The sequence below is a fragment of the Ochotona curzoniae genome, unplaced genomic scaffold (assembly GCF_017591425.1).
Source record: "Ochotona curzoniae isolate NIBS_2020 unplaced genomic scaffold, NIBS_Ocur_1.0 contig_1274, whole genome shotgun sequence".
NCBI classification, from domain to species: domain Eukaryota; kingdom Metazoa; phylum Chordata; class Mammalia; order Lagomorpha; family Ochotonidae; genus Ochotona; species Ochotona curzoniae.
The window spans coordinates 3358359-3384644 of NW_024465023.1; the positions used below are offsets into that span (position 1 = coordinate 3358359).

At 46.6% G+C, this 26286-nt stretch overlaps 1 protein-coding gene across 4 annotated transcripts in view; it reads right to left on the minus strand.

The window, feature by feature from the left end:
• PHKA2 (phosphorylase kinase regulatory subunit alpha 2) overlaps positions 1-26286 on the minus strand; it is a 68495-nt gene that overhangs the window by 35356 nt on the left and 6853 nt on the right. For all 4 annotated transcript variants that reach the window (XM_040997704.1, XM_040997699.1, XM_040997691.1 and 1 more), the window contains exons 2-8: positions 14808-14966; positions 11114-11161; positions 10235-10403; positions 7388-7470; positions 5286-5366; positions 3884-3982; positions 2304-2450 (exon numbers count right to left, since the gene is read on the minus strand). In XM_040997704.1, coding sequence (XP_040853638.1) covers positions 2304-2450; positions 3884-3982; positions 5286-5366; positions 7388-7470; positions 10235-10403; positions 11114-11161; positions 14808-14966 — 786 coding nt within the window. The remainder of the gene's footprint in view (positions 1-2303; positions 2451-3883; positions 3983-5285; positions 5367-7387; positions 7471-10234; positions 10404-11113; positions 11162-14807; positions 14967-26286) is intronic.

Here is a 26286-nt window from a genome sequence, read left to right on the forward strand (position 1 = left end):
TGAAGTGGTCAGTGAATGGCCACACTTGCATTTTGCCTCGCTGGATCAGCCGAAGCTGCCGAGGGGGCCTTGCTGTCTACAGAAGCTACCAGGGCAGACACCCAATGGGTGTGCTCCCATTCACAAGATTGGAAAGCACCAGGGTCAAGCCCAGACTCCTGGCCATGAGGCCTGAGGAGTGGAGGCCCCCAGCCCATCAGCTGGGACCTGGGTGAAGCCTGGGTGTGGTTCCTTGGGCTCGGACCTTGGGCTCCCCACAGCTTCTTGGGTACCAAGAAGGGAGGGCAGGGCAGCATTCTCTGACCCCTCATCCCTGGAAAATAGCTTTAGGTGGCCATGCTTCATTTCCTCAGTGTGTGTGTGTGGGGGGGGGGGGGTGGAGATGTCTAGCTGATAGCCACACCCCTAGCGGCCAGCTTTATTTTGTCCCAGAAGTGCACCTCGGAGGCCTCAGCATAGAGCCCCACCCAACCTCCTGGCAAAGGTTCTAGTCTCTTCATTAACTCTGCTCCCATCTCAGCTACCTGAAAGTCCCCTATGCTCCACAGAACTCTGACTGTTCACATGTGCCTTCTTTGGGGATTATGATTAGAGACCCTTTGACCCAGCTGCAAGGGACAAGAGACTTTTCCACTGAATCCAAGCAGGACAGCCAACATGTAGATTTCAGTTTTGGAAACCTAGGTTTCTACACATACTGGCAAACCAGGGTAGGGGGTGGGCCTGGTGGGGGGTTATTGTGGGTCGCTCCTACTAGGCTGCAGCTCCCACTGGTTTATGCGAGGGCCGAGTATGTGCTGGGCAGAACCAGGCTGGACTGCAACACCCATTGGTTCCAGTGGAAGTTGGGGCTGAAAACAGAACCAACCCAGCAATTGCAACCACCAGCTGATCGGGGCGATGGACTGTGCCGGGCCCTGTACTTGCTAGTACATACAAGAATCTGGTCTGAGAACACCTCAAAGTTTCTTTGGAGATCTCCCCAATCAAAATGCTGGACTCAGACCCTAACCAAGAAAAGAGAGAAGACAGAACAAGTCAATCAACCATCTCCGCTATATGTTGGCAGCGAAATATGGGGCAGAGACTCTATGATGGACTATGTCAATCAGTGTATTCCTCAAAGATCTCATAATTCTTGGAGTGGCAAGACTGGCAGCAATTCATAACTGTTGAACTATCAAAACCACTTGAGCAAGAACCTCGGAGCATGCCCTACATCCGGGACCTGGGGAGGGTGGGAAATTGGGTGGGCCTTCTCCCTTAATACCCCTCTTCAAACATGAAGGTAACAATATGGAAATAATAGTCTTACCTGCTTTCCTATAGCCCTTGAACCTTTTTACCCTAATTAACTATGTAAAGATTGTCAAATATAATTTAAAATTGGAAACCTAGGTTTCACTCAGCTGGAGTACTGGGTAACAGTCTGGCTCTGCTGTAACATTTCATAACCTACTGCAATTTTCACCTGAGGACATGGATTGTTTTCATTGCTATTTATTTGGGGATTTTCCCTGGAATAGTGTGTACAGTGCGAGGTTACTGGGAAAGACACGGGCATCTTTCCGGAAGTGACCCTCTAGCCTGATTATATATATATAGGAAAGGCGGATTAATAGAGAGGGAGAGACAGAAAATGATCTTCCATACACTGACTCGTGCCCCAAGTGGCCAAAACAGCAGGAGCTGAGCCGATCTGAAGCCAGGAACTTCTTTTGGGTCTCCCACATGGGTGCCCCAAGGGGCCCAAGGACTTGGGTCATACTCTGCTGTTTTCGCATGCCATAAGTAGGGAGCTAGATGGGAAGTGGAGCAGCTGGGATTAGAACCTGTGCCCATATGGGATGCTGGCATTTGTGTTTTATTTTGTTTAAGCATTTATTTTTATTGGAAAGGCTGATATACAGAAAGGAGGGTTGCTGGCATTCAAAGGTAGAGGATTAGCCTGTTGAGCCACAGCACCAGCCCCCTTCTAGCTTTCAAGAGATTTGCAAAAACCTGTCTATGATGGCTGAAGGGTTATACAGGCTTCCTTAGAAGCAGCTTGTAATATCAGGAGTTGGGGTTCACAGGTGACTGCTTGGTGTAAGTTCTGTTACTTGAAACTGTGTCATTTAATCCCCAGAGGTTTCATCTTTTCGCTGTGGATTCCACTTTAAGCACCTTATCCAATTGCATGCAAATGAAGTTACTAGAGTCAGAGAGCCAGGGCATGGGGAGGGGGAGGTGCTTCTTCAGGTTATCATAGGAAGGAAGTGCTCAGTAACCGGCTGAAGCACGTGAGTGTGACCAGCACTTACCTGCAGCTTGGAAATAATTTCATTTTTGGTCACATTCACCAGGTTCACATCTTCGACCGCAAAGGCCGGGAAAGAGATAATGGAAAGAAGTCCGGCATCAATCTCCTTGGACGTTGATGCTCTGGGCAGCATGGAGAACAGAATCGACTGAATGAAAAGCAAAGAGGCTGTGTAACCAGGAGAAGTCCTACCGGACCAACTGTCTAGAGGCCATAATCTTAGTCCCAAGGGCACATTCAAGTGAGTTTTGCCCATCTGGAGTAGGAGTTTTGGTCTGCTGACGTGGCCGCAGCTGGCCTACCTCACCGTTGCGTCCTGTTCCACGGTAGAGAAGAGGAAGGGGACGAGCATGCTACAGCCGGGAGCCTGTGCTCAGCACTGCCTGCCTCCCTCGCTTCCACATCCTCTTCCACTTCACCAAACCTTCAGGACATGCCAGGGCAGGAACTCTGGGTACAGTGCTGCCTGTGTTGGCAGGCTGTCCTGGCTATGGAGGCGGAGACCAGAAAACGGCACACACACAGCCAGCATGGAGAAACGGCTGGCTTCTGAGGACTGTGACTAGCTGGACAGAGTGACCCAGAAACTTCTAAAAGCAGTCAAATCTATAAGGTTCCATAAACACTCTAGCAAGTCGATGAGCAGCACAAGTAGGGTAGTTCTAGCACCTTCCCGTGGCTACTTAGAGGCACTACGATAGTTTCTCATTTACAAGGTATCTGGATTAGACCCTACTAAACAGGAAAAGCAATTTAAAAATATTAGGAAGTCTCAGAAAGGAAAGGCACCAACATGGAGACCTAGGAAGGATGCACATAGGGCTAGACCCCCGCCAAGATAGCCTCGTGAAGGACAAGGAAGGAATTGTAGGGTGCTGTGTCCAGTTCGTGTACGTGGACTCAAATTCTGAGTCCCTGGGCCCAGTTCCTCAACCAGTCATTCCTCCTAGGAGCTCTTGGCCTGCAGACAAACTCCCACTGGCAGTTCTCTATTTACAAGGTACCTGACTCACTTCAGCCCCAACCCACAGTACCTGGAACTCAGTAAGCTCTGAATGAGTTTGCTGACTGACTAGCAACTTGATCACTTATAATCTATGTAATTGAGTCCTCCAATCCTGTATCAAGTCACTCCTTCCTACGATCTGTATTCCATTATCCTGCCATCTCTCACCTCTTGACCACTACACATTTCTGCCCACAACTACCCTGAGGGACCTAGGGATTGCTAGACCTTGAATTTGGGGGCATGATGAAATAAACTCAAGAGAGCCCCACCTATGTGCTCAAACCACATTAAACAGATTTCTCGTTCACCAAAACAAGGTTGCTAGGGTTTCGGATCACATACGTATACGCAGCATCACAGTGTCTTACGCTTTCATAGAACTTTCTGGCTTACAAAGTGCTTGCATGAGCTGTCTTCAGTTGCTGTACTCTGATCCTGACTCATCTCTTGTAAGAGAGGAGGAGGAGACCCAGTATGCCCATTCTACTCTTGAGGAATCTAAAGCTCACTGAAGTCAAGTCCAAGGCAGCTAGAAAGGTGAGGAATCTGCATGGGAGCCCAGCCTCCGTTACCTGGCAGTGCTGCACTTCATCAGGCAGGACATGGATCACTGACTTGCGCCCTCCGTGGGCTCCAAAAAGGTCCAGTTCGTCAATTGCCTCCAGCGCTGCCTACAAATACAGGCATGAATTGCGTTTGTCTTCTACTGAACATCCCCTCCAACATCTGGCGTCCCTTTCCTATTGAGCAACTTAGCGTACGTGTTCCCCAAAGCAACGAAACCCGTCTTTAAAGATCCAGCTGAGGAGTCTTATCGTCAGGCTCTACCCTGATTTTTCAGCAGATCAGCTTCCTTGTATGAAAGTGTTTCAAAAAGTTTGAAAAATGAAAAACTGATGCAAGAAAAAATTGGAAGCCCGTAGTTTTTCTCATAACATGCACCATCATGAACTTTTGGAAGACTACGCTTATAGGTGGCTTTCATTTTTTTTTTTTTTTTTTTTTTGGTAGCAAAAGACATGTATTGTTAGTTCCACTTCCCATGAAGTTTTTGAAGTGCACCCTCTTTTCTTGCTGTTCATTTCAGGGCCAAGCAAAACAGGACAACACCTCCTAGAATAAAATCGCTATTCTACCAAAACACAAAACATTAGCAACCTCATACCACATGTAGCATTGAATTGGTGGTGGGCCTTCCTCCCACCTGTTCTAGGCGAGGGAGCTGTTAACATTAGCCCGGCAGGCACTTGCAAACTGAATTGTTTCAGAAACAACTACATTTCCTGCCAGTTTACTTTAAGGGTGTCTGTTTCACTGAAAAATTCTGCCTCTGGAGCCTCGATTATGTCCAACAACATCTTCAGGATGGGCAAGAGGGGCAGGCTAAGAGCCTATGGCAACAAACAGAAGCTGGAGTCACAGCGAACCTGCTTTCAACAAGCCTTTTGCTTGGCTTGGAGGACATTTTTTAAAAAGTGAATTGGTAAGCATTTAGGGAAAGTGCCTAGTGTCCTAGTACTCCGGACATCTTTATCTGGCAAGCTTCACTTGCCAAACTAAGTTGCCTGACCTTGTGGACTGTGTAGGTCGGGCTCACAAGTTTCAGAGCAGCCAAATTCTTTAGCCCTCTCTAGGAGCCAAAGGGGAAGATGGAAGACCATGCACGCAACCTCTAAAGCAACAGAGAGCTGTTGATGAGAATGCATAGTAAGGACAAAAGGCCACCTGCAGATTTCAAACCTACTTTCTTGACCAGTTGGCTGGGGTATGTGGGCCACTTGAATTTCACATGCTAGCTATTGACTTCTGAAAAATGGGCTATTTTCTCATCAGTCTTTGCCTATCTCTCTATCCATCACATCAAATATATTAAAGAAAAATAGCTGTGCTGATGAAATGCAAACTTCTGGTGAAGAAAACAAAGCAAAACAGTGGGGAAAAAAATAAAAAAGCAAGACCAAAAAGGATCGCCACCTTGGCCATTCCTACAGAGCTGGCGTTCAATTCTGGAATGCCTTGATTAGTCTTGTCTCCACGCTCCCACATGCCGTAATCCTGGGGCAGAAGAAGGTGAGAATCAGAGAAAGAGGCATATGAGCAATGCTGTGGAAAATGAGCCTCCACATCACTGCAGGCATAAAGCAACACGGGTACTGCTCCACCGCTCCCAAATGTCACAGCTTGATCTACTCCCGGTCAGTGTGTTCTCGACTCCAGTTCCTATGCAGAATCTTAGAAAATGCCCAAGTAGAATAAAAGGACATGCAAAACCTTTTTATTTCTGAATGAGAGTAGTTTGTAAGAAACTGATTTGTAGGTAATATTTATCTTAAAAAATCAAAAGCCTGCTCCCACATTTAGCCAATGTCTTGGAACATATATTGAACACTCAAATCCGAACAACGGAACCTTAACCAGTCACTTATTATTAAATAATTATAATTAAAACCATTTAAAATGATTCGAGATTTTTTTGAGCGTTATCTTAGGCAAAACTTGCTCAGCTAGTAACTGGAGCCAAAGTCAAAACCGAGGCAAGGCATGCTGAATGTACACAGTATTTTAAACCCAGTTAATATGAATTGACTTGGAACAGTGTCACCCAGAGAATGTGATTTACAAACAGAAGAACTGGATGCTGTTTTAACATCATCCTACATGCACTACAGGAAGTGTCCAATCCAGCAGGAACAGGGCGAGGGACAAGATGTCAGTCTAGCTCTGTGAAAATTTTCTAAAGTGTCCAAGTTGAGTCTTGGCACCTTCCCTGCCGGGCATGCTTTGTAGCAGAGACCAGGACTTACTTTTGGTCATCCTGCCAGCTCGGCTGGTCTTCCCTCCAACCTTTACTCCAACCCAGAGTCAAGTGACTCATTCTCCAAAACTGCTTTGATCACTTCACTTCCCTGTGTCAGACTAAAATGCCAGTTTCTTCCCTGGCGAGTCACATTCCTCTCTCCGGACATCCGTCCCCTCTGTGACCTGGCTTGCACCGCCACTCCTTCCTGTTACTTGCAATGTCAACTTCCACCCCAAGTCTGCTCCTTTACTCTGTACCCTTGTCCCAGCAAGCCCCCGAAACCCAGGACCACTTGTGCTATTCTGCACCCAACTACACTGTTCTCTCCCTGCTAATTATCTAAGCCCTACTGCCTCGCAAGGCCCATCCCAGGGCATGCCTCTCCACAGAGGCTCCTGGAATTTAGGCCCAGGTTCATCAAGCTTGGCTGCCATGGCCAACCTTGGCTGCCATGTCATTTTGAGTCCTGTAGGATGTGTGTTGTGCACGGGAGGATGCAGCGTCAGGGGTCTCAGCCCACCTGGTGGCAGCCCTTGCCAGCTGTGACCCCACAAATGACTCCTGATATTGCCACATCTCCTATGGGAGGGAAAGCTTTTGTGTGTTTTTTTTTTTTCCTAAAGCGCTTTAGTTCTGGGGCCAGGAAAGAACAGCTCTCAGCAAACCTAGCTTGCCACAGACTTTTGTCAAATCCATTTGGCACATGGCCTCATTCAGGTGCTTAACTATTATTTTTTGGTGGATTTCGAATGACAGTAGAGGGACAGACGATAGGGCCTGCAGTTTGGCTGTTGTCTAGAGGTGCTCTGGCCTTACCCTACAAACCATAGAGAAGCCAGGAAGGAGTAGAGTTCACACATTATGTCCAAGCTGACCATACTGAGTTATCTGCTTCGCTTGGGCCCCTCTTCTTGTGGGCCAGCTTGGGCCTTACCCATGGCATCCCAGCTCTAACTAAATCATTACAGCTACCATTTCTTTGGCCCTGAGCCCAGCTGGCCCACATGCAGCTCACGGGACACTGTGGCTTCTTATTCAGAGTAAGCGTACTGGATTCATACAGCTCATAGGGCATTCCAAAAACAGAACTCCCCAAATATAGAGCAGAACAAGACTCTGCACTTTGCACGGGAAATGGATAATATTGTCAAAGGCCCAGGCTTGGCTTGCTAACCTTCAGGGAAGCCCCAAGCAGCCCGGCTCACTGAGAATTGCACGATGTGTATTTTTTTGGACGGCGGGCACGCCTGGAAGCACCGCCAGAGTTGATACTTACAGCGACTTTGTATGCAGCCTCGATGTAAAAAACGAGATTCTGTATAAAGGCCACTTCATCAAGAGTGAAAATGATACGCAAACCTAAGTAAAGACAGACGTGCAGTGAGGTCACAGCGCTGGCATGGGGGAAGCTGCCAGTTACAAAGCACTAATGGTGTCATGTTAGAAAGCAGATCCTCCTTCTATCCTCATTTTCATTTTTCATATGGTATCAAAAGTTATGTCTGGAGTAAGTCAACAATAATCCTAATCTTGGAAAGAGAAAGCAAAAATGGTAGACAGGAGGGAGGGCGGGCAAGTTCCCTTTCCGTACATGAACCCACACGTAGACAGCACTGAAGGAAGGAGCGGGACAGGTTGGATCGTGCACAGAAAGCCGCAATAAAGATTTTAGGCCACGAGAATCCGAGACACTGTACCTGTCCTTGGGTGAGTGAAAGGGGAGGCTGAGCCCTTTCTCTCCATGGCACATAGTGAGAGCAGGCCCCAGCTTCAGGAACCCGCGCTCCCCCACACAAAGCTCAGCTCCTAGCCACTTGCCCACCGGCTCTCGCTAGGCCCTCAGCAGTACAGCTGGGTTATGTTATGGCATGTGCTGTAAAAGGATGTACATTCTGACATCCATGAAGGCTTAACTAGGATCTGTAGCCTGTGAATGGCATCTAAGCTTCATGAGGCAGTAAACAGAGGTGCAGGTCAAATGTATTGAAACAGTTACCACAGAGAATAAAGAAATAGTCAAACTATCAAATATCCATTGATAGTTACTACAGTGTTATCAAGAACTTACAAGATCATGGAGGAAACAAGTTATAATGCCATGTGATTTAAAGACTGTTCATGTATAAAATATGGCTTTAAATTATTTTTAATGCAGAGAGAGGCCCAGTGCAGTAGCCTAGTGGCTAAATTCCTTGCCTTGCATGCACTGGGATCCCATATGGATGCTGGTTCGTATCCCGGCTCCTCCATTTCCTTCCCAGCTCCCTGTTTGTGGCCTGGGAAAGCAGTCAAGGATGGCCCAAAGCCTTGAGACCCTGCACCTGTGTGGGAGACCTGGAAGAAGCTCCTGGCCTCAGACTGGCTCAGCTTCCAGCCATTGCGGCTACTTGCGCAGTGAGTCAGCAAACAGAAGAGCTTTCTCTCTTCTTGTCTATAAATCTGCCTTTCCAATAAAAATCTTTTTAAAAAATGCAGAGAAAAGACTTAGAAGAAATAGTTACCAGTGGAAAATTTTTTTTGTATTAGAATTTTTAAAATATCTACAATAAGCTCATACTAACTTGTAACCAAAAAGTATTTTTAGAATGCACAGTTTATATGCAAAGCCATAAAGATAATGCATAATTATTGATTTCTGGGATGTATAGAGTTCCATACTTGTAGTGCGAAGCCTCAGTCTACTGGGCTGCTAATAAGAACTTTTGAGACCAGCAGTCAAGTGCCCTAATCCAGAGAACACCTGTAGCAGATGCTGTGGTGGGAGAGACACTTGTCCAGCTGAGGCTCGGCCTGGAGCTGACCTCGCCGTCAGGCTAACATGGAAGCCAGCAGTTTGGGCTTCAGCAGCGATGACCACACTGTGCAAGCCGGGTGCTGCCTCAGCATGGGTGCTGCAGACTGGTTAGCTCACTGTAGAGCCCTGGAACGGGTGGTGTTGGAAGGCAATTTGCATAACAGAGGCATATCCACAAGAAGGTGACTAGGGACCGGGGAGGGAAGCTGGAGGGACAGGGCAGACAATGGGAGCCCAGGCAGGCAGGGGACTATCTGCGGTGTTAGAATTATAGAAACGGAGGGCGGCAGGGGGGTGAAAGGAAGATGGTTCAGGGTGCTAGGTGAGGGTGGCAAGAAGGTAACCGTGGTCATGAAAAGACAGAGGACAGAACAAGTCCATCAACCACCTCAGTTATATGTTGGCAGTGAAAGACTGGGCAAGCAGACTCTATGATGGACTATGTCAATCAGTGGATTCTTCAACAACCTCATCGTGCTTAGAATGGCGAGATTGGCAGCGATTCATAACTGTTGAACTCTCAAAACCACTCGAGCAAGACCCTCGGAGCACGCCCCACATCAGGGACCTGGGGAGGATGGGAGACTGGGTGGGGCTTCTCCCTTATAACCCCCTTTACCTCAGATACATGAAGGAAACAATAGTCTCGCCTACTTTCCTGTAGCCCTTGAGCCTTTTTACCCTAATTAACTATGTAAAGAATGTCGAAAATATAATAAAGGGGGAAAAAAAGAAGGTAGCTGCGGGCTCCACAGCCCTCAGTGCCTGGGTAGCAGCTGACCGTCAAGGGCACAGGTGCCAGGACAGGATGGCTGCCTTCCTTGCTCTATCACACGGGGTAAGTGCCGGTAACATCCCAGGGCAGCAGGCTTCTCCCATGTGGCATTTGCTTATTAAAAATTCTGATTGCCACAGTTCCCATGTGTCTGTCCAACACTGCGCGGCTGCCATTGTGAGGGCACAGGAGCGCGGCCCTTCAACAGGCATCTGGGCCACCTCGGGCCTTCGCCGCATGACGGCCCTGCTAAGGGTTCAGTTCACAGTTCTGTGTTCAGTGCCTTTGCTGCCTGCCTGAAGATGGGGCGCTTTCCCTCTGGGGGAAGGAACCCTTACTAACTGAATGTGGATCATGGGCTTTCCAAACTCCAGAATTATGGGAAAACAAATTTCTGGTCCTTATCATTTGCCAGTTTCGTTTTGTTATAGCGTCTTAAGATGCGGTTAAGGTTAAGATGTGGGTCAAGGCTTGGCGCCCTTCCCTCCCCTCACCCCCAACTCCTGGATTGGCACCCTCTACACCGTGGGTTCAAGTGACCGCTGCTGGCTCACCTGAGGCCGTCATCTGGGCCAGGAACAGGAGAAAGAGCGAAGTGGCATCCACCTGCAGGTGGCCCCATTGGTCATCGCCCACCACAGTGCTGCAGGTGGCGCTGTTGTACTTGGCATGCAGGCTGTCTTTGGTGCTCTGAGTGTGCTTGAATTTCTCCACTTTGTCCACCTGAGGGAGACAGCACGCTGGCTCCAAGAGCTGCAAGGCTTCATGTTTGGTAGGGGTGAGTCACCTGCATTTGGGCTTTTTCCTGCTACCACGGGGAGCCGGGGGGGGATGGAAAATAGCCACAGGGAATGCTGTGCTGGGAGTTCTTCCTGCTCATTCGCTGGGAATGTCCCTGACCAGGGAGATGCTAACAAGCTCTGCTGTGTGTGGGGGTCAGAGGGCGTCCTTGTTGGCACAGCCCCAACTGTGGCACATGGTAGAGCTTCCAAGAAAGAGTACCTGTTTAAATGTCAACTTCTTACCTCCTACTATTGAAAGGAAAAGAGCAACTGCATCTTAGAATGTCCCGACTGAGGATGCCAGACAGCTGCGGGTCGGTGCAGGTCCTGCACGTGCCGTGCACAGCGCGTGCTCAATGCTTCCATCACCTCTCACTAAACGGCCCCGACAGTCATGTCAGGTCATAAAATGTCAAGCATTTCATTTCAAAAATACACTTTCTCTAACCTGATAGAACACACTATCACATGGCTTTAAAACTTTTCTTCCCTATTTGAAAGACAAGGTGTGTTCCCCTTTTACACATCTAACTCTGCGAAAAGAATTCTCGGTGTCCTTGAGACTGATTTTACACTAGAATAGAACTACTGGTGGTCATTGTAAAAAGAAGCAAGCTGAATGGTTCCGATGAAGTGACAGTCGGCACCCACCTGCCTCATCAGGCACTGCAGCAGACCTCGCATCAGCTTCACCACATTCTGCAGAAAAACACAGTGGAGTCAGAGGGAGACTGCCCGATCTGGATGCGTAAGAAGTACTTGCAAGGTTCACATAATGGTGGCACCTTTCCTGCGCCATCACAAAGAGGGATATAAACCATGACCATGTGACTTACATCACCTAAAGGTGCTTGGATCACATGGTACATCCTGGCTCTGAGATTCTGTGACTGTTGACAATTCAGCAACACAGGGTTCATGAACCAGAGCTTTGTTACATTTTAGTAATTTACCTTTGTTACACTAAAGACAAGTCTGCCATGCCTCCCCAAAAGCAATGTTTGGCTAAAACAGCCACTTCTGACATTTTAAAAAATATTTATTTTGGGCCTGGTGTGATAGCCTCATAGCTAAATACTTGTCTTGCATCCACCAAGATCCCACGCAGGCACCGGTTCAAGTCCCTGCTGCTCCACTTCCCATCCAGCTCCCTGCTTGTGGCCTGGAAAGCAGTTGAGGACGGCCCAAAGCCTTGGGACCCTACATCCATGTGGGAGACCCGGAAGAAGTTCCTGGCTCCTGGCTTCAGATCAGCTCAGCTCTGGCCATTGTGGTCACTTGGGGAGTGAACCAGTGGATGATAGATTTTTGTCTCCTCTATAGTATGCCATTCCAATAAAAATAAACCTTTTATTTTTAAAAAAAAAATAAATTTTATTAAAGGCACATTTACAGACAGGAGAGAGAGATCTTCCATCCTCTGGTTCACTCTCTAGACGGCCACAACAGTCAGAGCTGAGCTGCTCCAGAGCCAGGAGACTCTTAATCTCCCACACAGGTACAGGGGCCCAAGGACTTAGGCCATCCTCTACTGAATTCCCAGGCCATAACAAGGGAGAGGGATGGGAAGCAGAACAGCCAAGACATGAACTGGCACCCACATGGGATGCCAGCACTTGCGGGTGAACCATTAACCAACTGAGCCAACGTGCCAGACCAAGCTTATGACTGTAAATAGGCCTATTGAAGTGAAGCCCTTATATCATACAAAGGGCAGCCAAGGTATCTTAATGTGTTGCAGTCAATTCCTATTTTTGTCATTATAAATAATAAGGCTACGTGAATCACACAGCACGCTCAGGTACTGTAGCAAAGCACCACCTGGATTTTCTCCGGCGAATTCTTGCACCAGCCTGCCAAGGTGGGTTGTGTCACCACTCCACTTCATAGATGAGGAAACTGAGGTGCAGAGAGGGGAAGTGACATGACTCAAGTCTCCCAGCTGGCCAGGACGGGAGCAAGGAGACAGGCCATGCAGTCCAATGGCAGAGTCTGAGCTCCTTGCCTGGCTAGCATGCGCCTCCCACCTCCATGTGTCAGGCCCCTTTAAAACTCATTCTATTGTGGCCCATTCAAAGCACTGTGCTGCCACTTCAGCCTGAAGAGCAGGATGTTCTGCAGGTCCAGCAGTCCATGCACGGGCATGTCAGTTCCCTCTCACAGAACACGTGAGGGGTGGCCAGGGGAGGGCCCCGGGAATCCCTCACTAGCCAAGCCTCCAGAGCGAGTTGTCCTTCAGATCCTTCCACCTCTAGGGCGCTGGGATTCTACACTACCCTCTCACTGGGTTATAAACTCTACTGGGTTGGAGAATGATACCTCCTTATTATAAAAAGTATGTAACAATTTCCTAGGAAAATGTAGTTATAATTAACTTTCCCTACCACATAAACATGTGACACCTGACGTCCCCTCAATGGGAACCTTACTTTATTTAGAAAGAGGTAGAATGTTTGCCAACTGGGGGAGCTACTGCCACTCCTGGGGGGTGGGCAAGCACGAGGAAATGTGGGGGTGGAAGAGTTTTTGTCAGTGTTGAAGGTGAGGCATTCATTGATGCAGACCAAAGACCGTAAACGAGCTGCAACATGCGGGTCAGCCTCGTACAATGAGCCCGGGATGTAGTAGCACCCTCACTAATGATCCCTGGAAGTTGTCCACATTACTCGCCATAATCAAGGGAGACACCTGTTCCAGTTACTAACTATGCTCACCACACAGTCAAAGGCATTGGGAAGCTAGGCGCGCTCCTCACATCTCACTATTCTTAAAGAGTAGCATGGCTATGTCAACCTCAACTCAGGCCAAATAGGGCTAGCTGTGTGTAGACAGACACTGCTTTACTTTGACTTTTCTCTCGGGGGGAGGGGGGACAGGAAGGATGAGGAATTTAGCCAAATATTTTGCTGTTGAATTCTTATTCTAGTAAATGAAGCACTTGTGTAGAAACCATCCAACTTTTTGAAGTGTTTGGTGCTTGCATGGAATGTTTAAAGCACTCCACCCTTGCTGTACCCCTGAGACTTGGAAGATGTTCTCACATGTGGCGTGTCTTGTCAAGTCTAATCCTTCTTGCCCTGCCCTGTGTTTCTTCCCTAGCTTCCCTGCGCCTGTCTCAGCTTGCTTCCTGCTTCCTGTCACTTGTGCTCACTCGAAGCTGCCAGAAACAAGCACCCAGAGGACTGGGAGCACTCTTCCAAGAGCTGACAATCGCACTGGCTGTGCTGGCCATCATGGGATATCTGAGCCAAAGATAGACCTGGGGCCCGGTATGATGGCTTAATTGGCTCATCTTCCCTTTGTAAGCACTGGGATCCCATACCGGTGCCAGGCTATGTCCCAGCTACTCCACTTCCCTTCCAGCTCCCTGCTTGTGACTTGGGAAAGCAGTGGAGGATGGCTCCTATACCTCTGCGGAGACCCAGAGGAAGCTTCTAGCTCCCAGCTTCGGATCAGCTCAGCTCTGGCCAGTGCAGTCATTTGGGGAGTGAGCCAGCAGAGGGAATACTTCTGTCATCCTCTCTGTAACTGTCTTTCCAATCAAAATAAATCTTAAAAAATACGTGACAGGTGTACTCCTGCCAAAACAACCATACTCGCATATTTTAACGCTCCCTACTTCAACACCTGGAAACTAGGAAAAAAACACCTGGAAAATACCACCTGTGCTCAAAGACAGACTATTTTTTTGACAAACTCAGTCACAGTAAAGCTCTGTTTTGGTGGGAATCCTGGTTTCTGATTTTACAAAGTGAGAGAAACTGTACTTACGCTGTTTAACACAGGCACACAAGCTGTGTGATACCACTTTGGTTTCAAACTATAGGGTGACCATAAATTAATAAGAGCTTTTCTGGAATGGCTCAGACTGGACAGCTATTTTTAAGAAATGTTTCAGCAATATTCCAAGCAACAGCAGCACTGTTTATGCATCATGTTCTTTCAATCTGAAGAGTGTGTCATTTGGAATGCATGGCTGTGGTGTGCTGACATTTCAGAAACAGTCATATTAACTTACGGTGACATCCTGTCTATAAATATGTATAAAGCTGGTATAGCACATGTGAGAAGTGTAGCTACTTGGGCAAAGCAATATTTTTGTAGCTAGAAATTCAGATTTTTGTTTCCTATCCACTATACTTATTGATGCCATTTTCCAGAGGGAAAAATCTCAAAAGACAAATATAAGGTTGAGACTATGTAAATACTTTCCTAAAATATTCTATAGGACAAATGGAGGAGAGGCCTGTATCCAGTCTGCTCTGTACACACAGCTACTTCCCTGTTTGGTTTTCAACTGAAGGAAAAGTTGCCAAGCAACCACACCATGGCTGGCAGGCATTACCTGTTCCAACTCGTAGGCCTTAGCCTTGTCCTCATCCCGATCAGCATTCTTCCGGTAGGCCATGCCCAGGCCCCACACGGCCAGGATGCTGTAGATGTTGTCTCGCACCCAGGCATCCTTCTGCTCGTGGCTGGCAGACAGCAGCCCCGTGACAGGGTTCTGGTTAAGGAAAGAGATAACACGACTAGGTATCAGCACACAGCTCCTAGGCAATGGATGTTCCTCCTCGAGTGGCAGACGAAGTAGAAAAGGAGAGAGAGCAGGAGACCAGAGTTCAGTCCTTGCTCTGCCACTAACGTACCACCCTGGCCAAGAAGTTGCATCACTTCTGTGCCTCAGTTTCCTCACACGTCTAACAAACAAACGAGAACTCTATGCACTTTTGTTCTCTTACTTTCAGAGTACACTGTTATGTCAAATAGCAGAAGCAACACACAGCAAACCCGCAGGCTTTTACACATGTATGCATTGTGGGCTTCGGCTCCTCTTGGCCTTCACATTTCCCATCGGTAGTAGAGCATGGCACCCGGGAACAGGAGATCCGGACACAGGGCCCTCCTTGGCTCCCTAGCTTCACACCAGAGAAGTTGTCTTCCCCATCTGGGCCTCAGCAGCCTCGTCTGCAATCCAGACCCTTTATCGACCTAAACAGAAGGTGCTGAGCATCAGGCAAGATGAAAGTCTGTCTAGCTAGGCTCTCAGTGCTATTTAAAAGGACAGGGTCACAAAAACAACCAGCCCACCATACACATACCAAAACAAATGTGCACAATATCCATAGTAGTAGCATTCATAAAAACCAAGAAGTAACAACCCATTGACTAATGGATGCACACACAAAATGTCCTTTACAAACACTACCACATGACTTGGCAGTAATAGGAAGCACTGATGCATGCTATAGCAGGAATAAACCTGGAAAACATTATGCTAGGTGAAAGAAAGCACTCATAAAAGGCTGTGTGCAGTGTACTTTCTCTGGATGAAATGCCCAGGACAAGAAAATCTCCAGAAACTGAAGATTCACAGATGCCAGGGTTGAACATGAAAGTGCTGCTAACAAGTTTTCTTCTTTTGTAGGTGAAGAAAATGTTCTAGAATTGATTGTGCTTCATGCACAATCCTGAAAATACTAAAAATCATTCAATCGCATAAATAAGTGATTTGTATGGCAAGTAAATTATACTTCAATAAAGCTATTCTGTGAAGATTTATTTGAAAGGGAGAGAGAGAGCTCTTCTTTCACCTGCTGCTTCTCAAATAACACCAACCACCAGGGCTTGGCTAGGCTTAAAGCAGGAGTCAGGAACCCTAGCCAGGTTTCCCATGCAGGTGGCAAGAATCCAAGTATTTAGACCATCATTAGCTGCCCCCCAGGCACATCAGCAGGAAGCTAGGTCAGAAGCAGGGAGTGACTGGGACTTAAGCCCAGTGCTCAGACATAGGCTGTGGGGGTCCTAAGTACGGACCAGGTCCAAAGATGCTTTTTAAGACAGTCCTGATCAGCTCCATGCCTAGAAACAAAATGGATAGATGAGAAAGTCACAAAGCCCCCAGCCCTTTCCTGAAAATACACAGGGAAACGCATATCTTATCAAAGGCATAACAATCAGAACCTTGCCAGCGTAGAAAAATACATTACTCAATAGTGTACCGATTCAGTTATAGGAGAGAGCATGCAAAGCCCAGTTGATTATTTTCTCTTTTTCAACACTTATGTTCATTTTTTAAATTTGAAAGAGATCTTCCATCTGTGGACTCATTCCCAAATTCCTGCAACAGCCTGGGCCAGGCAAGGCCAAAGGCAGGAACCCAGGATCCAGTTCCAGCGTGGCTCTCCCACGTGGGTGGCAAGGACCCAAATATCTGATGGTGACATCCTTGAACCCAGGAGTCAAGGCTGAGACTACAGAGAAGCAGTCTGACAGACAAGCTGAATTTAAATTGTGTTGACCCAGGACAAGTGGCCAATGGCTGGGCAGGCTTGTCCTCTAACCCTAGTCATTTGCTTGGCTCTCCTGGCTTCCCCACCTCCTTTCAGCTCCCTTGTTGGCTGCTGTTTGAGAGAAAAAAAAAAGAAACAAACAAACAGGTTCTTCTATAGGTGGCAGGGGCCCAAATCCTTGGGTCACCCCCAGGCTGTTAGCAGGGAACTGGATCAGAAGTGGAGCAGCTGGGACAAGCTGCTGGTTTGCAAATGGGATACTGATGTCAGAGGCAGCGGCCTAACCCAGAAAGTCACAGCACTTCCCCCACCAGCAATGCTCCCACGCTGCAAGTTTTTCCATGTGTAAAGTATGTGTTTTGTTTACCGTTCTAACCCAAGGTCCTGGCCTAGTTAGGTATTGAATAAATTTTATAATAAAGGTTACTTTTACTGATTTATGGTTTGAAATATTTTTCTTTTTTTTTAAAGATTTATTTATTTATTGGAAAGTCAGATATACAGAGAGGAGAAACCGAGAGGAAGATCTTCCATCCACTGATTCACTCCCCAAGTGAGCGCAACGGCCGATGCTATGCCGATCCGAAGCCAGGATCTAGGAACTTCTTCTGGGTCTCCCACACGGGTGCAGGGTCCCAAAGCTTTGGGCCGTCCTCGACTGCTTTCCCAGGCCACAAGTAGGGAGCTGGATGGGAAGTGGAGCTGCCGGGATTAGAACCAGTGCCCATATGGGATCCCGGCACGTTCAAGGTGAGGACTTTAGCTGCTAGGCCATGCTGCCGGACCCAGAAATATTTTTCAAACACTTAATACTGAATATGCTGCTCCATATACATTCGTATTGTGCATAGTCAATACAACTGACTTGCCATTAAGAGGCACTTTCTTTTCAGTATTTAGTCAGAAAGCCCTGGAGGAGCAAATCAGACAGGTATAGCGAATCGGGGAAATGACTCAAAAGAAAGAATACATCCTCTTTAAAACTAGAAGAGTGGGCCAAACAGGGGCTATTTCATGCATAGGAAATGGTTTGCTTAACTCACATGAGCTGGGGGAAAACAGAAAACAGGAACCTCACATGATAAAGGTGAAACGTAAGAAGGCAATGAACCACAGGGAGTATGAGGGTAATAGTGGTGGTGAGTGGCTCAGAGAGGATGGGGTATATGACTCCCTCATTTGTGTTTTGGGGAGTATAGATCCAAAACAAATGCTCAACATCATAATTTTCTACTTGTAAAATGGAAACAAAAGCTGAAAGTCTTCCTTATGCAAACTTCAGAATCAACACTTACACAACCTTCTCGGCTGCTGGCAACACGAAGAAGCAAGCTATTTCTCAAAGTAAGAGGGGACGGGGGATAGATTTTAACAGCAGTTAAGATGTTGAAATAATGGCGATGTGTGTTTGTGAGGCGGAGGGCTGGGTAAGGACAGCAAAGTGGAGATGGAGCCAGTGCTGAAGAAGCAAAATGCTAAAGGACTTGGAAAAAATGTAGACATAAACTAGATGGAAATCAACAAGCATTCATTTATTGGGCCCTCATATTTAATAAACAGTTGATGAGCTAATTATACCAGCCATCCTGTCCGCTTTGAATGGACTCAACTTCATTTACACATACAACCCAATCTCCTGGGCCCCACTGCTGCTTTACTAAGGTAGTGGCCAAGTCCGGCAGTTATCCTGGAACCCAGCCTGGCATGCCCCCAACACTTGGGCACTAAAGCATTCAATTGCACACCACTGGCAGCAACATGCCAACAGCACATGAGCACACCACAGTGCAGCACAAGGACTATGTTAAAAGTAGAACATGTAGAGCAATTCCCACTGAGTTGCCCCCTCCCCAGCGAGCACATCTGGGGTATTTTGTGGCTGCCAAACATCTGTTTCAAAAGGAACAGTCACTACCTAGAGCACACTCACAGGCAGGTGAACAGGGTGACAAGGAGGCTCAAAGCTCCACTTTGGGGTGACAAAGGAAGACAGGAATGTGGGGCTGGAGGTAATTCAGGCCCTGGGATCCTTCGGGGCCCTCCTTCCCAGGAGGCAGAGTGGACAGTAGTGGGTAAGGACAAAGCCTCTCCCCTGTAAGACATCCCTAGGTTCCGATCTCGGCCCTTTCTTCACCATGTGATCTCGAGCACATCACTGAACCTCTCCAGGATGTGGTTTTCCTGTTGATTCACAACAGACCAGAGGGTACACGTGCCTGTCCTGAGGGATTTGCTGCTCCCTGCCTGTGTCCCTTGTTCCAGTCAAGGATCTGATTTTACCTGCTCCAACTCTGTGTGGTTCTGGTCAGGTCTCTGGTCTGGCATGGCCTCAGCTGCAAAGTGTAAATGTTAGATTGCCACCTGAGGGTATGTGCTGGTTTTCACCACCCATCCAGCCTACCAAACAATTCCTTTCCTTAGCACCCCCCCACCAAAAACCCACCCGCATGTCCCGCTTGCCACTTAGGGCTGTGCACAGCCTCATTCCTCTCCTTGTCTATGAGGTCTTCTGGCAAACTACCCTCTGTTCCATCCCTCAGAAGCCTTCTCTGCTGCTCCTGTGGGCAGGCGGTTCCTTTGGCTATGCTCAGTGGCCAAGGTCAGAGGTCTCTTGGCCAACACCTACCTCCTCTTCCCATCCTCTCCCTTTCAAATGAAGAATCACGAAGTGTGTGCCACCTCCTTGCTCAATTTCTGATCCAGTTTCCTGATAATGTGCACCCAGGGAGGCAACAGGAGATGTCTGAGTTGCTATCCCCCACATGGGAGATGCAGACTGAATCCCAGGTTCCTGGCTGTGCCTAGCCTACCCATAAGTATTGGGGGCATTTGGGGAGTGAACCAGCAGATGATCTCTTTGTTGCTCTGCCTTTCAAACAAGAATAAGTCAATTATAAATGTAAAAGGGGAATGAGGGAGGGCAATGCTTTGGACTTGAGATGTTTAAGGGGGAATTATAATAGCACTGACTTAAAAATAGTTGTATCCAGGGCCCGTCATGGTAGCCTAGCAGCTAAAGTCCACACCTTGCAAGCACCAGGATCCCGTTTCTAATCTCGACAACCCCGTTTCCCATTTAGCTCTCTGCCTTTCACCTGGAAAAGCAGTAGAGGATGGCCCAAAGCCTTGGGACCCTGTGCCCACATGGGAGACCCAGAAGATGCCTCTGGCTCCTGGCTTTAGATCAGCTTAGATCCAGCAGTTGTGGCCACTTGGGGAGTGAGTTAGCTGACAGAAGATGTTCCTCTTTGTCTCTCCTTCTCTCTGTATATCTCACTATCCAATAAAAACAAATAAATCTTTGAAAAAAATTGCATCCATAACAGACTACCTCTGAGTAATGCTTTTCACATGAGTTGAAGACAGATCTTAAACCATTTCATAGGTGAACCTCAGCTGGCACAGAAAAATCTTGAAAACCGAGCTCTCACATGTAGCAGCCTCATGCTTTCCCTACAGGCAGCACAGGAGTGCAAGTCTCACTTTTACATGATGCCCCTCTAAATTTCTGCTTCATTAGCATTCCCCCTTTGGATTGACAAAAAATGCCCAAGCTCCCTAGGCATCTGCACCCAGTGATGGCTTACAGGGAAACGGACTGGATGGTGAGCCAAGCGTTACTTCTTTCCAGCTTCCTTCTATATTCCAACATTCATGTTGCAGACTCACAGAGGCTGCTCTGGGTCCCTCAACTACAATCAAATATGCAAATGACCCTCTTGGTCCCAAGAGGCTTATGCTTTTGCCTCCTTCTCCAATTCCTGTAGTAAGGAAGGAGCATTATTGAGATGTCAATTTTTGGTCTGGTGCTGTGGCAACAACCACAGAATAAACTCGGGGTGCTGTCAATTCCCCCATGGCCTATACCTGCAATTTCAGGCATGAATGGATCACGGGATCACAGAAGACTTGCAGATGTCATTACTTGCAATTCTCAATAAGATTTGTTTCATTCCAAGGATTTCAGGTATGGAGCCTGGTGATATCACACACATGGCACTCAGCATCTGGGCTCTTTACTGGAGTCTAAGGATCTGTGAAGAGTGTGGGCTTCGCAGGGGAAACAAAGGTGGAAGGCCATGAAATGCCTGCCATCCACCCATCTGACTGCTAACCACTTCTCTAAGTATCTGAACATTAATATTCTTCCTACCCATTGTGAGACAGGTGCGATGCTTATTAACAGTGATATTTAATGGCACCTGTTTTATTTTTTAGAACTGGCACCATCCAATGCAGCTGTTAGTTGCATCCCAGGGATGACCTTTAGTTCAGGATAATAAAATTACCATGGTAAACACTCCTGCTCCCATCACGCACAAGGAAACTGGCGGTACTCAATGAGAGGTAGTCAAATTCCACCCCAAACGTTTTGAAAATTCAATTAGGCGTTTCCCCACAAGCCATGTCTTGTGTCCATTGTCTCCCTCGCCCCACTTCATATAAAAAGACCACCCGAACCCTGTTACCTGTGGCTTTCTCTTTTGAGTACACCTGTGCCCATTCCTTGAATGTGCACTTTTGCTTTAAACCCATGGTGCTTCTCTCCTTGCCCTTTTTCTTCCTGTGCCAAGAAAATAAACCAAGCCTTAGCCATAGGCCACTTCATAAAAGTGTAAGTAGAGTAGAGCATGAAGTAAAGAACAAACAATTTCCTCTGAAAATCACAAAAATATGGTGTATCTCAACTACTCTACTGCCCTGGTCTGGTCTTATGAGTCAGAATGCTTATAAGCTGTCAGCTTCCTAGAAAATGACCTTGACAAAGGTCCCCCTCCGCGTGATCTCTCAGGCTCTTTCATTTGATGAGATGATTTTCAACCCTGCAATGCTGGAAAAAACTCAATCTCACCCCAGGATGAGTTATTGCAATCCTCTATCTGTAAAGGGAGAATTTCAGAATTTTCTTTGAATTTCTCAAATGTGTTTATCTGACACTAAGATATTTAAAGGCTGGTCCTGAAGAAGGGCACAGCAAAGCCTTTCTCCTCACTGCACAGGGAAAGAGCTGAAACAGGAGGCAGCAAGAAGTGGCAGGATTACCTCAGGAAGGAGAGCCCTCCTGTGGAGTGCTTGCTTGCCAGACCAACAGACCATCTGTCACGGTCCCTTCTTCCACCACAGACTAAGCAGTGTTCTGTGTGCCCTTACTGGACCAAGGGCTGCCCGGAATGCTGGTGCTTGTCCCCGAGGAGGCCTACTTTGGCTGCAACTGGGAAAAAACATCTGGAGGTGACCAAGGATAGAGGGAGAAGGTGATTTGGGAAGCAAGTGTAGGAGCAGACAGGGGAGGCTGGTGGTTGACAAGTTGACAGGATCAGAAGCAGCAAATGGATTCACTAAAGAGGACACAAATTTAAAAAAAAAAAAACCCAGGTTCTCTACATTGGCATCCAAGTAACTGATGATGTCCAGATTTGTTGGGAGAGCTCATAGGTTTGCTGTAGGGCATGAGAAATTTGGTGTGGCTTTCTCTGCTTTCCTCCACCTGCTATCACTCCTGGCAGAGAAGCCAAGTTATCTAGCCAAAAGAGCCTGTTTTGTAGTGTTGGCTGGGATGTCCTGGATGGTGAATGAGGGGAAGAGTGGCCGCCATCAGCTCAGTCTATGGAGCCACAAGCAAGAACTCTGCATCTTACGCTAGAGGTCATTGCAGCTGAGGGAATGTTGTGAATGGGAAAGCCATGCAGCCTTGTACCTGCTATATGATCCCTTACTGCTTTGGGCAAGAGTGGAAGCAGGGAGGACTAGAGGGGGACTGGAAGACAGGCATGTACAAGAAGTGGGTGTGGCTGAGACACATCTTGATGTTCTCACCCATCAGCGAGACTTCTGCATTCCAGGTAGAAAATGAGGGGACAGAAGGGATCCAAAGCTGACTTCTAGAGACGTTCCTGGTCTGTTTATTAAAGTAGTCTTTGAGGTTATACATATATATAAAACAGGAAAACAAAGAGGAATATGACAAATGCTCACATTCCCACCCCATCACCCAGACCCAACCAATGAAAACATCTCCCTGCCCCTGTGTCAGTCTTTTTGTTGAAAGTTTATTTTAAGGAGACAGAAGATTACAGAGCAAGTTAGACTTCTTTATGGTCTCCCCGAGACAATTCTCAAACTTCGCAGCTATTCTCAAAGTTTCTGGTTTTAGACGATCATTTTGGCAAGTCAAGAGCCTGCTGGCGTAGCTCACATCTCAACCATGTACACGATATTCCCTAAGGCAGCCAGCCCACCTCAGTATGCAGCACTTCACAAGATATTTGAAAGCTTAAATTTAAAAAATGAAATAATTTTCTTGCTGCAACACAACAAGAACATTTTTAAACGTAATTAGTTTTAAAATGATTACCCTGCAAGTGCATGACTCCTGAGATTGTTTGTGGTCTCTAGGTTTTTTTTTTATGTTTACATAGGTGAGAAGAAAGTACATCCATGTGGGCCACTAACCAGGCTAGGGAGGCTCACTATGGAGGAAGGAAGGTGGGACAAATGCTTCCATCTTTTCCCCTTCTGTATCTGAAGGTGAGGGTAAGTCGCTGGCTTTAAGCTAAGCCGCTGGCTCCCTATCATCACTGCAAATGTCAGCACAGTGACAGAAGCAAATAACATCTTGGTAACAAGATGAGAAGAGTTTTGGCCTTACTGAGAGAGCCTACTCCAAAGCGAGAGTGGATTTTCACTGTCTGATTCTAAAATGTTTACAACAAATGTGTCCATAATGCATTCATAACACATAGCAACATTTTGGACATTTTGGGAGTTCTCCATGCATAACATATACTGTACTTATTTTTCCATAACTTTTTAAACTTTAAATGTTTACAATTAATTTTAATTGATAAAAATTGCATTCAGCATATTTATCATGCACACTATTTTGAAATATGTATACATTATAGATAGCTAACTTTAACATGCATCATTTCACATAATTAACACATTTTTGTAATGACACAAACTCAGTGATTTTTAAGAATGTATTGTTATAGTCATTATTTAAGCTTAAGTTACTGAGTTACACAATTTTATACATGTAAGACTAAATGGTTTCTTTTATATACTATCTAGTATTCAGTTGTATGGCTGTATTTCTATTTATCCATTTGTAAATGCCAGAAAATTTGTTTCTAATTTTTTCATTTCAACAAACAGCCCTGTCCATGTCACCTTGGGCAGGGGGAAAGCATGCAATTACTGCCTATATCCTAGATATGAGGCCAGGTTGGTGGCGGAGTAGGGTTAAGCTGCTTCCTGCATCCCATATCCAGGCACTTGTTCAAGTTCCAGCTGCTGCATTTCCGCTCCAGCTCCTGCTAATGTGCCTGAGGAGATGGCCTAAGTACTTACAACCCTTGTCGCCCATGTGGGAGACTTGAAAGGAGTTTCAAGCTGACCTCAGCATGTGAGCAGTGAACCCATATATGGCAGTCTCTATTCCCATCTCTCCCACTTTCAAATAAATCTCTAAAAAAATAAAAACGGACATGGTCAGCCTCGATCATAAAGTAGTCACAACTTCAATTTCACTAACATCTCAAACTGCTCTGTAAGGTCATTGCAGGAATTAGCAGTTCTATGGCACAGACTACTAGCTAACCACTCATCCAACTTCCTCTTTCCTTCAGGCACTCAGCTGTACTTCATTTCCCATCAGCCCTTGCAGTTGCATGTGATCCAATGTGTTGGGTTTTAGTGCAAGCCCATAAGTTAACACACCCTATCTATAAAATCTTGTGAGTTATCTTCTATACTTCTCCTTGATCCACCTTGGAATCTGCATTTGAAGAAGGCAGAGCCCAGGTCTCTGAAAGACACCCCTATCAACCTGCTCTACATGTACTCAAATAGTGCACTGCTCTGTGTGAGAGAAACTGCCGTGCTTAGCCAGAACTTAGGCATTTGGGGTTTTATTTATTATAGCAGTTAGCTGACCTTAACTAGTACATCTTCCCGTGGGTGCTAGAAGAGAAATGACTCATTCTCTTTGCTGATAATTATTCGCAACAACGTTACCATCTTTTTGAGTGAATTTACTGCTTTAATTTGCTTTACTTTCTCAGGTTATTAGTGAGGTTGAGTCATCTTTTCACTTATTAGTTTCTTCTGCTAATTGTTTATCATAGAACACAATAAAAATGAGTATAATATAGATACAATTATTATAAAAGATGAAAGAACCAACTTAATTAAAGAGAAACAGTGAAGTAAATAACGGGTTTAAAATGTTTTGGGGCTCTTCTGGCACCATGTTGAAATCGTTCCTCTTTGTTATGGAGTAATGAGAAGAGTATTTACAAAGTCGAAAGCTAAACAATGATTGTACCTGTTAGCTAATCAAGTTAAAATAAGCTCTCAACTGAGATGGAAACTTGAATCCAACTGGCTAGACAAGCAGTTGGCTCCCTAAGGTCTCTTTTAGGTGTAAGCTTCCTCGTTAGTAAGCTATTACAGAATAGCAAATAATCCTGAAACCAGGAGACTACAAACCAACAAACTCCTATTACATCAGTTCTGTGGATCTGTGGGAGCTGGGGTCAGCACGCCTGTGCTGCAGGAGCTGCTTCCCTGATGGCTTCAGAAATCTCCCTGCTCAGGGACCAGCGTTGTGGCACAGCGAGTTAAGTCACCGCATGTAGTGCCAGCATTCCCATATGGGTGCTGGTCTGTGTCCGGCTGCTCCACTTCTGATCTAGTTCCCTGCTACTGTGTTGAGGCAAACAGTGGAAGACAGCCCAAGTGCTCGGATGCCAACTCCCCACATGGGAGACCCGGAGGGAGTTCCAGGCTCCTAGCTTTGGCCCGGTCAGGCTGTTGAGGCCACCTGGGAGTGACAAGGGTTGAGGGTGGAAGGTGTCACCCTTCTTCCCTGTAAGTGCATGTCCGATAGACACATCTAAAAACTCCTTTTTGGAGAATCTCTTTCACACTTGCTTAGATAAGCTTCTTGTCATATAAGAGGGGCTTTGCATATAGTTGAATATATCTTTTAGGATTGATTTTTGCTACTAGTTAAAAAAAACAGTTTCTATTTCAAGGTCATAAAAACATTCAAACTGAAATTATTTTGGTTGTTGTTTTCTGAGGTTTGCCTAATTCTCTGAAATAAACACACGAACATGCCTTAGATTTGTTTTGGGGAGGGGATGGCATGTTAGGATGGAGGGCATAGCTCATTAAAGGAGTGTCCTTCCTCCCTGCCCCCACTGCCCCGCTCACTCGGCACTAAGTTCCTCTCACGTCTGGCCTTTCAGCCACTGTTCCCACCAAGCTCAAAACTTTCCCTGCCTCTCCACCTACTCCTTTGTGAATGTCTAATAAGAAAAGTTGGTGAAATGAATCAAACTACTTGAAAAATATTCTAAGAGTAATAGCTTTGCTTTTCATATTTACGTTTCCTTCTGGATTTCCACTTGTGTGTGGTCTAAGAAAGAGATCATTTTTTCCCACCACCAACATGGGAGACCAGTTGGAGATTCAGGCTCCTGGATTTCGCCTGGCCCAGCTCTGGCCGGTGAGGCCATTTGGAGA